The sequence below is a fragment of the Pseudorasbora parva genome, chromosome 17, assembly GCF_024679245.1.
Source record: "Pseudorasbora parva isolate DD20220531a chromosome 17, ASM2467924v1, whole genome shotgun sequence".
Classification (NCBI taxonomy): Eukaryota; Metazoa; Chordata; class Actinopteri; order Cypriniformes; family Gobionidae; genus Pseudorasbora; species Pseudorasbora parva.
The window spans coordinates 17617683-17633318 of NC_090188.1; the positions used below are offsets into that span (position 1 = coordinate 17617683).

Consider the following 15636-nt stretch of genomic DNA (forward strand, 5'->3'; position numbering starts at 1 on the left):
CATAAAGTTGGCAACTTCTGTGCACTGTGCGGTTTAGCATGTGCTGACCCCACTCTGTGATTTTACATGGCCTACCATTTCGTGGCTGTTGTTCCCAATTGCTTCCACTTTGTTACATTTCCACTATATTTAGTGAAGAAATTTCACAAATGTACTTATTGCACAGATGGCAACCTATCATGGTTACTATGCTTCTAGAGCTCCTGAGAGCAAACCATTTTTTAACAAATATTTGTAGAAGCGTCTGCATGCCTAGATGCTTGATTTTTCCCCCACCTTTGGCCATAGAAGTGATTGGACCACCTGAATTCAATGATTTGGAGGGCTATCCCAATACTTTTGGCAGTATAGTGAATTCTTTATGTCTGTATATATAATGTAGCAGAATTTAAAAAGATTGTACTGTTTGTCTAAAACATGTAGAGGTTTTGAAACAACCATTCAATATCATTTTATGTTAAATTCTAACAATAAATATAGCTAACATTTTAAGCATCTATTTAAAACACCAAACATTGACAATAGCTGTAACATTTTATAACTATTATAACATTGAGTTCACAGAAAAAGATATGGTACCATGACTTTGAGGAATTTGTGTCTGGACAGTTTGTATTCATAAATCTAAGTATTTTAATAATTTTGGCACATGTTAAGCAATCATTACAGAAAATATGAGAGTGCCAGTACTTTCAATGCACTCCAGAGCTTATGATATTGGTGTCTGGGGAGTAAAGACAAAAATAGTTAAACATATTGCAACCAGAAAAATGAATTTAAGGGAAGAGCCTGATGTGGAGATCTTCCAAAAGAAACCATCAGAGCTCATGTAAATCCTCTGAGGATAATATAAGACTTTAGTACAGTTCTCATGCATGAGGCTGAAAAACTCAATAACTTGACGTGTCATTACTGTGATCTACGAGTTAAACAGAAAAAACACTATTGCAACAATATGCTACAATGTCAGATTTTTCTTTTCTTTTAAACTTTGCACAAGTGAGTATAAAATCACTTTTCTTGTTAGTGTCATACATTTTTTCACAACTCTGTATGCTATTATGCTTTAGACAGACAGAAGAAGCACCATATAGTAAGTCACTTTATTTGATGTCTACAAATACATTTGTTCTCTCTTTTAATAGTGTTCATGCAGGAGTACATGTAATCTGAAAGATGCCCATCCGCTTGGGCTCAATTCTTAATAAACCAGTACTGCCGTTCTTGAATTGAACTGCATCACTTTACAATAAACTAGTCATTCCACCAAGTTTTGAGAGTTCAGCACAGAATACTGTATTTAAATACGATCAATTATAAAGAAACTAATATTTCCAATATATGTCCTTTTCTAAAAGTCTTCCAGAATATTCAGTGTTAATGTCTGCAGATTGCAGTACTTCTATATATACTTGTACAGTATTGTGTTAACTAAACTATTTTGAATAGCAAAAGCATGCCAAATATAAAAGATTCTTTTTTTTCTTCTATCAGTTATAATTTACAAAGGCATTATAGTTTGTCCTCTGGTATTAAAAATTATGATTAAATATTAGGTCATTTTAAAACAGTTTATATTAAATAGGTGATAGTATTTATGAAGTCTCGTATCAGGGCACAGCTCTAAAGAAAGCCTTCGGTGAAGGTCTGATCTGTGTCTGATCTGAGACAGTGGGAAAAAAAACATGAAAAGTCTGTATTCTGTAAGAAAAATATACTGACAATGAGACGAGAGGTTTGAGATTTCATTATGTGACGTATAATAAGCACCAAACACTTGATGATGATGATGATGATGATGGCGAGGATGATGATTAAAAATAAAAACATGATTGTTTTTTGTGTTTTCTTTGTTTCTGCAGAGGACGATGACAGAAGCTGAAAGGCTAAAAATGTTAAAATACTATCAGTTCACACTTATTTCCAAATCTTGGCTTTAATAGTTTTCTCCATGTTGCAAATGTCTTTTGCTTACAGCGTCCATCATGCTTTCAATCCTAGGCTTTAAAAGACAAACATCTCCCCTTGGGATAATACCTAAATCCTAAATCATGGCCTAAACATTCAAGGCACTTCAGGGTGACTGTGATAAACTGTGATATGGGAGTCAGTTTGCTCCCAAAGCCTGTGAAAGATGCCTTAAAATGATCAGTTAATTCTTAATTTTCTTCATAGCATAAATGCACACAGGGCTTCTCTATCCCTTGTAACACTTTTTATATTGTTTGTTATTTTTATATTTAAATATCTGACAACTATAACTGGCAGGTTGTTTGGGATATTTATACTTTGTTAATATGTAAAGTGACGAAATTCGAGGTACACAACCCCCAAGTTTTATCGTGAAAACAATTGGAATGTAATTGTGAACTGGTATAAAAACACAATAAACGTCAGAAAAAAAGCACGATGAGGCTACAGAAATCAATGAATCAATTAATTATGATTTTGAAGTCAGGCATCAAATGTTTAATAAAAAATGTCACCCGACCTCTTTCCAATTCCATGTGATGTCAAAAAATGATTTAATGAAAGACAAAAAGCTGATATACATGAAGCCTTCCTCCTGCAATATTCATACAGTATATTGAGGGTCACCGCAAGGTCATTTAAATTCACATTACCCTGCATGACCCTTTAAATCAATGGCATTAATGTCTTATGAATGTAAAGAGCATATTTCATGTGCTTACAGTGAAGAATTGTGAAGGGTGTGCAGAGCAGCACACTAGTAATGCTGTTATGCTACCGATCAAGTACTAAGTGCTTTTAACACTTTTTTTCTGTAATTACAGCATATATAACAGAATATGTTATGTTATTTATATCACATAATGCAAGCACATGCAGGTAACAGATACTAAAATACATTTTAAAGTATTATTTTTTGAAACAGAAAACATATCTTTGCTTGGGCACAAACTGTCAATCTTTTAAAGAAAGAAAACCAACAGAAATGAAGGATGAGAAGTTTAATCGATGGGGTTGAGCTAAAAATTCAGCGCCTGCCAGTTCACCTGTGGCTCTAATGAGAGCCGAAAACAATCAAAATGTGTGCAAGCTACGTTGTTTTTCAAGGCTCTGTCTTCTATATTAAGCATATGGAGAGAACAGAACCAAGAGGTAGATATTCTTGTTCTTGAAAAGCTTCTTTAAAGTGCCCAAAGTAGCCCTTCAACCTTTGCAAAAAAGACTGAAGCACCCTTAAAAACAAGAATAGACACTTGCTTCATCTACAAATAATTCAATTACTTCCCTCCTGCCCCGTGTGGCTCCAGAGGCCAGAGTTTTCCATCACTTGAACAAATAAACTTTAGCATGCACAGTACCTTACATTCAGTGTGCAGTTTACATCAATAGTGAACTGTCAACCCACAGTAGACACAACACAGATTTATTTCAACCTTAAATTAGTAGCTTTTTCATCAAGAAGGATTTTATATATACTGTGTGTGTATATATGTGTGTGTGTATATGTGTGTGTGTGTGTATATGTGTGTATATATATATATATATATATATATATGACACATTAAGTGACCGAAGAGACTAAGGAATATCAGAAAAGGGCAAATGTAAACCAGTTTTCCACCCAATTTCAGGAAAACATTCCTCAGTCACTAATTATTCCAATATGACAATTAAGATATTTGCATAGGCAATATGGGATTAGCCCTTAAATAGTATGTTTCCTGAATTCTTTATGAGTATATTTCATAATTACGTTGAAAAGAATTCAACAAGCAAACAAACCCAAAAATGCTACTCTTCTTCATAAACCCTCAGTATACCAGCATACATCTCAGTTACAGTATTAGGCTTCAAGTAGATCAAAATAAACATTTAACATTAACAAATAGATGAGGAAAAAACTAAGCATAACGAGAGGTAGTGGAAAAACCAATGAAAACGAGAGACAGTCCGTGCGGATGGCGCTCCTATAATAACATAGCACAGGCTCCACTTCATTTGCTTAGAAAAGAAGCCTTTTGGCAAGAAAGATTATTTTTCCAAGTCATACCATGCTGATAAAATCATTATCAACAGCTGTTAGCCATCATCGTGACAGCCGTCAAGTGAAAAACTCCTAAACTCTCTAAATCTGATAAAACATTAGCAGCAAAAATGAAGTTGAGGCATTGGAATGAAACGGATAACTTCTCTCAGAATTATGGTTCATTCTAAATGGGACCAAATGTGACATGTTCTTGTAATGATCTGTAATCTAATGAATGAGTCAAATTTACAGGACGATGCTTTGAATAATACCTTTTTTCTGGCTAACTTTCTGTTCTATTTGATTTTACTTTATGTATTTAATGGTTCCGCCCGCAGCAAAATTTAGTACACAATACTTCACTAATTTCCTTTATTTTCTTCCATTTTTTGTCAATGTTGAGAAAGAACTTACATGTAACCTTTGATTGATTGACACTTCAGCGGTATGATTAAAATGTCTCATTATTTAAATCATGATTGTGAAGAAAAAAAGAAAAAAGTTCCCTGTCCAGTAGTTTCAGTGACATCTAAGATCACGGACACGTACGGCTTGAAATCGTCATGAAGACGCATTACTTTTCATTGACAACCTCTGATTTCTCCCTCCTCAAAGATACTTCAGTAAATGTCCATGTGTCATGCAGGGTCTTTCTTCTTCTTCTTTTAATGTTTTTTTTTTTTTAGAGCAAGACAATTTTTGATTTATTGCTCATTTCTTTAATGACATGATTTTTTTAAACAAACAAGAAAATTCAATAATTTTGTTTTATAAATGTGGGAAAGCCAAGCTTCCCATGATGGTTCGCTGCTTCAGTAAGTAAACTACTAGGTAACACCTATTTGGTTCGTAAAACAACATAAATGAAGGACCTACTCACATTGTCTGATGCTCAAACACACGAATACGTCAAAGAAGGATATCTATGCACTCAGTAAAGTGACAAAGGTCTTCATTTTAATGTGGTAAACCTGCAGAGTGAATGGCACTTAACTCTCAGAGCACCAATAAGAAAACCCAACAACAACACACTTGATCAGGATTCACTTAACAAACGTTCGTTCATTCATTGGCACAAGAGTTCAGGGAAAGTGACACTTTGAGGTTGGGTATGGTGACCAAAAAAAGGTTGGTTTAAATGCAATTCACTCTTGAATTACTCTGCTAAAAGGTGAAAGAGTGGTTTAACACACCAGTATTTTAAATATTGTGTTCTCATGCACTGGCTGCTGCGATTGCAATAGCACATAAATGTCTAGAAAATTGAACAGCAACATTCAAGTCTGAATCCAACAACACAGAGCTGAAAAGCTGTCGTTCTTGAGGGACACGTGTCTAAACCTCTAAAAAAAAAAAAAATCATCTTTATAGTATCGTCTTCAACATGATGCTTCCCACAGAGGTTCACATCATATCTGGGTTGAGTATTGCAATGTGTACATGACACAACAGAAAAAACGCATGCTGGAAAAAAGTACTATAAAAAGACTGACTTGTTTTCGTTTTTCGATAACCTGCAGTTTTCCGAGCTGTGAAAATGGCCGGGGCGGCTCCGCGCTTCAAGTCGCAAAACGAACATTTGGACTCGGAGGCAGAGAACAGTTTCCCTGATGGATCCGACTCCGTCGCACCACCTCATCGAGCGGGTCTCGGCGAGCACAGTTATTTTAAATAGACCTAATGTAACTCTCAAAAACAAGGCATAGTGTTCACTACACTTTTGTTTAATAAAATACATTTCTTTAATGTGTAAGACAATTCGAAGCTCTTTTGAGAACCTCCAGAACGTTGGTGAGTGATTTTCAAGCAATTCTCAGTCAATCCAGCGAAGCTTACAGCCCATGACATACAGTACCTGTGCTTCTCTCTGTTAGTAACGGACTGGGAGGGGCTAGGAGGACTCACACAAAAAAACGGTGCCGTCACCAGCATCAGCAGCTTTTGTGCCCTTACTCAGTGTCGAGGCATTGTGATTTTTGCAGAGAGAAAGAAATCTTCACGATTCGTTTAGCTGCCCAATCACAACACTAGCTAGCCCTTATGTTTCCCAGTTAAAGAACTGTTGACACGCAAAGAAAGAGTTTGGACGGCAAGACGGCGATTACGCTTCCCAGCTTCTCTTTTACAAAACAATTGGCACAGCTAATTTTCCCTTCGCTTTCGAGAGCTTAACAATGTTCTCTCCCCATGACAGCATAAAAACTTTTTTTTTAAATTCAAAAAACGTTGCCCGGGGCTTAAATGTCAAACTGGAGAAAATTCCATAACCTTGTATCATGCAAAGGTTTCCTAGCTTAACATCTACCGCTTATCCGTTTGTTTTTTTTGAGTTTCTTTAAAAAAATGATAACATTATTCAGCTGTCCTCAAGACGTGAGGCATAAAAAATGGAAAGGATCAGGTAGAAAGAACATGAGAGAAAGAGAGAGAGAGAGAGAGAGAACAGGTGAGGTAAACAGGAAAACGGGTCAATGAAAAAGACAAGTTGAGAGTAGGAAGTATGGATCTGTCGGTTTTTCCTACATGTTTTTCTGTGTCACAGTTGCCTGAGCAGCTCATATTGGCACTTAAACAGAACTCAACTTCAGGGTCACTAGTGGATGCTCAGAATTGCTTAACTACTCACTCTTGAAATAAGAAACATCACACCTTTTGAAAGTGGCACCTTGGGGCTTTTTTGTCTCAAAAGTTCTTGCTCAAACCTAGGTGTCTAAGCAGGCCCGCTTGCTGTTAAGGAGATCCCTGTAAACAGATGAGTTGAGAAATCGAGGGAAGGAGTCTCTGTGCATGAGGGTGTAGATCTGTAGCTGGGCCTCCTCATACATCGTACCGCTGGGTTCTGCCAGGCTTTGGTTGATGCCTTCCCTCACCCGTGAATCCAAGCTGACCTGCCGACCGACAACAAAAGTACAACAGATCAACAACTTAAAACAAAACAACACTAATCTTTCAACTGTATTGTAACTATATTCTTAATTCAGAGATTAGGTCAGTTTAATTTAAAGAGTTAGTTCGCCCAAAAATGAAAATTCTGTCATTAATTACTTCATGTACTTCAATGTCATTCGACACCCGTAAGACCTCCGTTCATCTTCAGAACACAAATGAAGATATTTTTGTTGAAATTCAACGGCTTAGAAAGGCCTTCATTGACACCAGGGATGGAAATTAACTTTTTTGTCCAGTGGCCACTGTGACTGGTGGATTTCAAAATCTACCAGCCATTCAATGTTTTTACCAGTCACTTGGTTTTTAACTGACAATGTGTAACTGCATGTGAAAATTAATACTACAAGCTCTACAATACTTAAGCAGTTTATTTAATCTCAAGTCTCAATGAAATACTGACATTTTCTCTTTCTTTCTTGTACACACAGAAACCATGAACTGATGTACATTTCATTAAATGAGTAGGGCTCTGTGCTCTCGTTGTTTTACCTGGATGTGGCTTTTGGATGATTTGTGGTCTTTTATGGCTTCCAGTTTTAGGTTTTTAGACCCAACAATGAAACTATTAGTTTTGGCATCTTCTTAAGCGTGTTGACGACATACCGAGCAGAACATTGTCAGTAGGGATACACCGAAATCAAATTTCTTGGCCGAAACCGAAAAAGAGGAAACCAAACCGAACACCAAAAAAAATTATGCCAATTATTAGAACCATTGCATTTATGGCTATGACTGTGTAACTTTACAAAAAAAAATTCAAGGCATTGATTTATAGGGCATAAATTTAATATTAAAAGGCATAAATTAACATTAAAGTTTTAAAGAATAAATCAATTGTGTAACATTGAAATCAATGTTTAACTTGACCTCACTCATGTGTACATTAAATAATAATGTACAGGCCTACTGGCCTGCAGAAAGGTACAGAAATTGCATAAAGTAATCAAATGTAAGATAACTGCATATTTAACTGTTTAAATTAAAAATAAATCCTTATTAAACTTACAAAAGCTATTCAGTCAGGAGCAGTGAGTGATGTCTATCTTTCGTTTGACATTAAACAGACAGCAGTAAAGGCTACTGCCCCTTTAAGACCTAATGCAAGGATATCATTGTCTTTCTCGATTGTATTCAGTTCACTTAAGGCATATATGTCTGTTAGGATAATTATCAGGATGGACATTTTGACATACTTTTTGTGTGACTTTGTCCATTCAAGCGCAATACTTGAAAGAGAACGCAATATTTTCGCGCTGTGAGACGAGTGACGCTTTCAGATGAGCACACAGAGACAGATCTTCTCACAGCATGCGCAAGTTCTCATTCGTGTCTTCTGGCTCTACATCCGGGTGATGAAGGCGAAAATGACTGGTCATATTCAAACATACAGCAGCAAGCGCATGCATTGAACAAAGTTTACAAAGTGGTGAAACAGTATGCTATTTTTATCTACCCACCATGGTGGCCAGTACGTGAAGCGGGTTTACCACAACTCAAAATCACCCACATTTGGCTGGTGACGGGTGCTAATTTCCATCCCTGATTGACACTAATGTAATTTCCTCTCTCAAGACTTAAAAAAATTAGTTTTTTGTTCACAAAAACGATTCTCGTCGCTTCATGAAATGATTGTAGAGCCACTGTAGTGTGATGTGCTTTGTTACGACGTCTTTAGTGCCTTTTATGGGTCTTGAGAGAGGAAATGACATTGGCAGCCATCGGATTTCAACAAAAATATCTTCATTTATGTTCCGAAGATGAACGGAGGTCTTACGAGTGTCGAATGACATTAGGGAAAGTAATTATTGACAGAATTTTCATTTTTGGATGAACTAACCCTTTAAATATGGCAAAAAGAAAAACCTAACCGACCATTCAGATATTTTTTTAGATGAACAATCATTGTGTAAAACACACTGCAAAGAAAACGATACCCTTTCTACAAAAACAAAATGTATGTGAACAGATGTGATGTTTCAAGCCACATGCTCTTCATCAGACTCATAGAAAAGAACACCTTTATTATACACTCATTAATACCATTTTTTTTATGACAGATGGTAAAGGAAAAAAAAGGTAAAAGGATGGTAAAGGACCTCACCACATTTCCACAAAGGAAATGTGGTGAGGTCCTTTACCATCCTTTACCAAAGGATGGTAAAGGATGGTAAAGGACCTCACCACATATTCAGGTACATAAGCACAAAAAATGCTTTCAAAGTATAATTAAACACAAAAAAAATTATATATATATATATAGGTATTAAAGTATCCAAAAACCACTAGAACATTGATTTCCATGGAAACATCAAAAGATGCTTTAATATATTATGTATTTTATTTGTCAGCCTGTTTTTATTAATATAATATTTTAATATTGATTTAGACTACTGCGAAGTGCAACAAGTCTCGCATACCAGCCACTGAGTGAACACACAGAGTAACGTTATAACAACTTTCAACACACTCAAATGTATTTAGAATGATTGTTTATAGCCAGCACTATGTTACCCCACATACGCATTGAAAAGCATCTGACTGCAGCATAAGCATAATAAAACTCAGAGACCTGTGTTTAGGTCTTGTCTAGATAACGCAAGATGCTAGTACAGTAACAATAGGAAACTCCAAGTACCATACAAAACTAAATAGTGTGTCTAATGACAAAGGGTAATATTATTTTGTATTACAAAATACAACCGTAGATACGTTGCTTACAGATCGTTCATTCGATCCTTTTAGCAAACGTCACATTTTCCACCATATAAGTTAAAACGATAGTCATTTGACAAGGCTATTCATTTAGTAAAAATATATATATTTATATTTGTGAGAACTGAAGTAGGCTTTTGATGTTTTTGCATGCTTGTATTTCAGAGTACATCACAGTCACTGCGTAGCCTACATTGTGACATTACATTACATACATAGTTATATAAACATGCAATATCGTTGACGAGTCTAAAAAAAAAAGAAACTAGTCTAAAATGTAGTTTAAAAAATAAAAACTTGAAGAAAATCACTGGTTTTGTCGGAGGGAAAGAAGAGCGTGTTTGTGGTTGCCAGATGTCAGTAATTTAAATCCCCCAATCAGAGCTTTTCTCTGAAAAGAACAGGTATACTATCTGGTGTTTTACCTAAACACCAATCTGGCAACCATAAGCACTCTCTCTCTCTCTTTCTCTCTCTCTCTCTCTCTCTCTCTCTCTCTCTCTCTTTCTCTCTCTCTCTCTCTCTCTCTCTCACCAATAAACAAGTAAGCTGCATTTTATCAGTCTCCATTTGAGATGTTAAGTGTCATTCAGTCGGTCTGTGTTCTGTCAGGACAGTCAGGACTCACGAGTCGCTTCGCTGAACAACTGAACTGCTGTGTGCTGTGAGCGGCGGAAATAAGCCAATCAGAGCAGAGCTCAACATTAATATTCATGACTCTTCCAAATAAGGCAAAAACAGAGCATTACATCCTAGGGACAATTTTTAGAGTTGTAAATGGACAATTTTTGCCCTTAAATAAGCCACATAAGTATATGTAGATACTTAACATATTTTTTCAACTCATTCTAGGGCACCTTTAATCATGAACGTGATTTCTGCACCATGAGTAGGTCGGTTCCATGCTCATTCACAGCGTCATCAAGCTACGCCTTTGTTTTGAAAAAGTGCGAAACGTACATATTGTGCCTTCAAAATACTTATATGCGTTTTGGCTATTTCTATATGAATGAACAATCATTATCTTCAAGCAAAAAAATTATATTTTTTAGATCCAGATTATAGTTTTTTTTTTTATGTAGAAAAAAATGCACAAAAAACAACTTAACATCAACAGATATGATGTTTCGAGCTACATGCTCTTCATCAGACTCAAACAAAAAAAACATATATATGAATACTAATAAACAAAACTGCACAAAAATGCTTGCGAATATCCTTTGTTTTGGCCATTTTTAGAGTTTAATATAAATATCTTATATTTTATGTTGCCATATTTTATTTATGAATGTATTGCAGTCACAGACAGCATTGATGAATTTTTTATACACCCAATAATCTAACCTCTTTTGGTGAAAGAATGGAGACGTAGTCTTCATAAATGATCCTGGCTTTTTCATCAATAGCTGATGGGTTGGTTTCTTTTTTCAGTTCCTCACAGGCGATCCAGAACATCAGGTTTTCTTCGCTGTACTCAGACCGCAAGAACTCCCGGAAAACATCCCTCCCCTCTGGGGAGCGCATCATCATCTCAAAGCTCCGTGACCAGGCAATCACCTCATCCAGTGTGGGACGCCTTCAAATTTGAGACAATGAAAAAAAGCAGGAGCTACCCATATAAAATAACTTTATTTCAGGTGTCAGTAAATAGTGCATGACATTTTTATTAAAGAATTGATTCGAAATGTAACTGCCCCAAAAAGTAATTGGACACAAACTCTGTGAGACTCTTGCTTATTTTAACAGAAGGTTGTATAGGTATGAATGGGCATTGTCCCTAAACATTAAAAGATGTTTATAACAACTCACTGTTCCTCTGTTGCTTCTATGCTATCCATCTTTGTACATGTTTGCCTCTCTGAACGTTCCCTTCTGTCTTCATTCCTAGGGTGAGGAGAGAAGTGTTAGACACAGCAAAGTCTCTGGCATTTGAAACATGTTGTTGATCATCATGCAAGGTTATACAGTTATGGTAAAACCAGCTGCTATTACACTTCATAGCCATTCAGGTGTTTAAAGTTTCTCCTTTTAGAAAACTGGCAGCTGTGGTTACCAGAATAATTCTGTAAAATATTTGTCAAATGTAAACATATATGTAAATTTTACACTTTAAAACTGTAATTTACAAAAAATTAAACCCCTTTCTGCTGATTTAGCAATGCCTGATTTATACATTCCATATTATTATTTTTCTCCATTCAAAATTCTTCAAAAAAAGAAACCCCTTTTTTTTTAAAGACATGAACCAAGCCAACCAGCTACAAGGTGAACCAGCTACATTTTTTTTTTTTTTTTTTGAAGCAAAAAAGTATTTGAAACTCAAACAAAAAATATAAAAGACTGTGTAGTTGATGGCATTTGTGATAGAAAGAACGTCTCGGTTACGTATGTAACCCTCGTTCCCTGAAGGAGGGAACGGAGACGCCACGTCGGAGTACCGACGAATAGGAATCTCGCTAGCGAGAGCCAATCTACTTCGAGTGTAACTAAACGAGCCAATGCACATTGGCATGCAATGATTGCACCAGCTGCCCATGCCACGCAGAGCGGGTATAAATGAGGCACAGGTGCTTGCATTAAATTAGTCTTTTGCTGAGGAGCCGAGTAGGTGAAATGGCACCCCAGCAGGGTACAGAGGACATGGCGACGGGACGTGGCGTCTCCGTTCCCTCCTTCAGGGAACGAGGGTTACATACGTAACCGAGACGTTCCCATTCAGTCGGTCACTCTCGACGCCACGTCGGAGTACCGACGAATAGGAATCCCTACCAAAGCGCCATGGCCTGTGCCCCCTTCCAGTGCCCTGTGTGAGCCTCCTGAGCTCTCTTACCTGACGAGACGGGGCTCACACAGAGAAGTCCATCACTGCTGTTCTGCATGACCCGCTCAGTGACTATTGGATAACACTGGGAAGCGTGCCCTAATGGGGGGCCGCTGCGGAACCACATCATACCAAGGGGAGTTATGTGGACACAGAGCTGAGCCGTAGCCCGCCGCCGTGAGGGGGCCCCATCCCTAAAAAGGAGGGCTCTCCCAAGGGAAAGACACGGGCTTCCGAGAGGAGCAACCATGGAAAAATATGTGGGATCCCAGCAGGGTCACTCACATGGCCCAAGCCAATACCGGTTCTCAAGGATTCAGCGGTAGGAGGCCTGATGCCGGACGCTCCGCCACGCCCGGCACCGAGGGCGGTGGAGGACTCACAGAGTTTGCTTCTGGAGAAAGTAAGCGCCAAGGCGCAGCAAGCCGACAGGAGCCGGGCCTCTCAGTGCTTCTACCTGTTTGAGGTGAGAACACAGGAGGAAACCGGCTCCACACGTAAGCTATAGAACCTAACGAACGTGTTGGGTGTCGCCCAGCCCGCAGCTCTACAGATGTCTGGCAGTGAGGCGCCACGTGTCAGCGCCCAGGGGGATGCACCACATCTAGTAGAGTGTGCTCGTACCCTGAGTGGACAGGGCACACCTTGTGCTTGGTAAGCCAAGGTGATGGCATCCACTAACCAGTGGGCCATCCTCTGCTTGGAGACAGCCTTTCCCTTCTGCTGGCCTCCGTGACAGACCAAGAGCTGAACTGAGGTCCTGAAGCTTGAGTTCTGTCCATGTACCTGAGTGGATGGGACAGAGCAAAGCTAGGGCTGGGTCTGCCTCCTCCAGGGGCAGCGCTTGCAGGTTCACCACCTAGTCCCTGAAGGGAGTGGTGGGAACCTTGGGCACAAAGCCAGGCCGGGGTCTCAGTACCACGTGGGCGTCACCCGGCCCGAACTCCAGGCACGAATCGTCGACCGAAAATGCCTGCAGGTCCCCTACCCTCTAGATGGAGGCCAATGCAGCCAACAGTAAAGTCTTCATGGACAGAATCTTAAACTCTGCTGACTGCAAGGGCTCACATGGGGCATTCTGAAGTGCTCGGAGCACCAGAGCAAGATCCCAAGAGGGTATGGAGGGAGGACGAGGAGGATTTAACCGTCTCGCCCCCCTAAGGAACCTGACGACCAGGTCGTGCTTCCCCACCGACTTACCTCTACATGGCAGAAATAGCAGCAACGCAAACTGATGGTGGAGGGCGACAGCCTATGCTCCAACCCTTGCTGCAGGAAGGAAAGCACTGACGCGATCGAACATCTTCGGGGGTCTTCTCGGCGGGAAGAACTCCAAACGACGAACAGGTTCCACTTCAAGGCATAGGCCTGTCTCGTAGACGGTGCTCTAGCCGAAGTGATGGTGTTAACTCCCTCTTGGGGTAAATCACCTAGAACCTCCGCGTCCCGTCCAGGGACCAGACATGAAGTTTCCAGTGGTCTGGACGCGGGTGCCAGAGGGTGCCCCGTCTCTGAGTTAGAAGATCCTTCCTCAGAGGAATCGGCCAAGGAGGGGCTGTCGCGAGGAGCATGAGTTCTGGGAAGTCCGGTGGGGCCAATACGGGGCCACCAACAGGACCTGCTCCTCGTCCTCCCCGACCTTGCACAATATCTGTGCAAGTAGGCTCACTGGGGGAAAACGCATATTTGCATAGGCCCTGGGGCCAGCTGTGCGCAAGTGCATCCGTGCCGAGTGTGCCCTCGGTCAGCGAATAGAACCACTGGCAGTGGGACGTTTCTGGGGAGGCAAACAGGTCGACCTGTGCCACCCCGAACTGAACCCAGATCAGCCGGACCACCTGGGGGTGGAGCCGCCATTCTCCCGGAAGCGCAGCTCGTGACAGCTCGTCGGCCGCCCGGTTGCGCACCCCAGGGACATGAACGGCCCGAAGCGACCTCAGACACTTCTGACTCCAGAGGAGGAGATGGCGGGCGAGTTGCGACATGCAACGTGAGCGTACACCACCTTGACGGTTGATGTGCGCAACGGTCGCCGTGTTGTCCGTACGGACCAGTACATCTTTGCCCCGTAACCGGCCCTTGAGGCGGCTCAGTGCACGATGTACTGCTAGCAACTCGAGGCAATTGATATGCCACTGCAGGTGCGGGCCCGTCCAAACCCCTGACACTGCATGCCCGTTGTACGTGGCACCCCAGCCCATGGATGAGGCATCCGTGAAGACCACAGTATGCCTGGATACCTGTTCCAACGGCACTCCGGCCCGAAGGAACCCGGGATCTGACCACGGGCTGAAGGTTTTGCGGCAGGATGGAGTGATGCTCACCCGATACGTGCCGCGTGTCCACGTCCATCTCGGGACTCGGCCGTGAAGCCAATGCTGAAGCGGTCTCATATGAAGCAGGCCGAGCGGCGTTACTGCCGCCGCAGCCGCCATATGCCCCAGGAGCCTCTGAAAAAGTTTCAGTGGAACCGCCATCCTGCCCTGAAACGTGTTCAGGCAGTTCAGCATTGACTGGACGCGCTCCTTCGTGAGACGCGCAGTCCGCTTGACCGAATCCAACTCCATTCCGAGAAAGGAGATCCTCTGCACGGGGGCGAGTTTGCTCTTTTCCCAGTTGACCTGAAGACCCAACTGGCTGAGGTGTCTGAGCACCAAGTCCCTGTGTTCGCACAACTGCTCCCGGGACTGTGCAAGGATGAGCCAGTCGTCGAGAAAGTTTAGGATGCGAACGCCCTGTTCTCTCATGGGCACAAGGGCCCCCTCCGTGACCTTCGTAAAGACACGGGGGGACAGGGCCAGCCCGAAGGGTAGGACTTTGTACTGATATGCTCGCCCCTCGAACGCAAAGCGCAGGAACGGCCTGTGTCGGGGGAGAAACGAGACATGAAAGTACACGTCCTTCAGGTCGATCGCTGCAAACCAATCTTGGGGACGGATGCACTCGAAAATGCGTTTCTGCGTGAGCATCTTGAACGGTAGCTTGTGAAGGCTCCGATTCAGTACTCGCAGGTCCAAGATTGGCCGTAACCCACCGGTTTTCTTGGGTACAATGAAGTACGGGCTGTAGAAGCCTGTCCTCATATCGGCTGGAGGGACCGGCTCTATCGCGTCCTTCGCCAGTAGGACTGCGATTTCCGCATGCAGGACATGGACGT

General features: G+C 41.0%; 1 protein-coding gene across 1 annotated transcript in view; it reads right to left on the minus strand.

Moving 5' to 3' along the window:
• Positions 1–3525: 3525 nt before the first annotated feature.
• rgs17 (regulator of G protein signaling 17) overlaps positions 3526–15636 on the minus strand; it is a 30202-nt gene continuing 18091 nt past the window's right edge. The window contains exons 4-6 of the mRNA XM_067421702.1: positions 11468–11542; positions 11003–11234; positions 3526–6885 (exon numbers count right to left, since the gene is read on the minus strand). Coding sequence (XP_067277803.1) covers positions 6700–6885; positions 11003–11234; positions 11468–11542 — 493 coding nt within the window. The 3' untranslated portion in view covers positions 3526–6699. The remainder of the gene's footprint in view (positions 6886–11002; positions 11235–11467; positions 11543–15636) is intronic.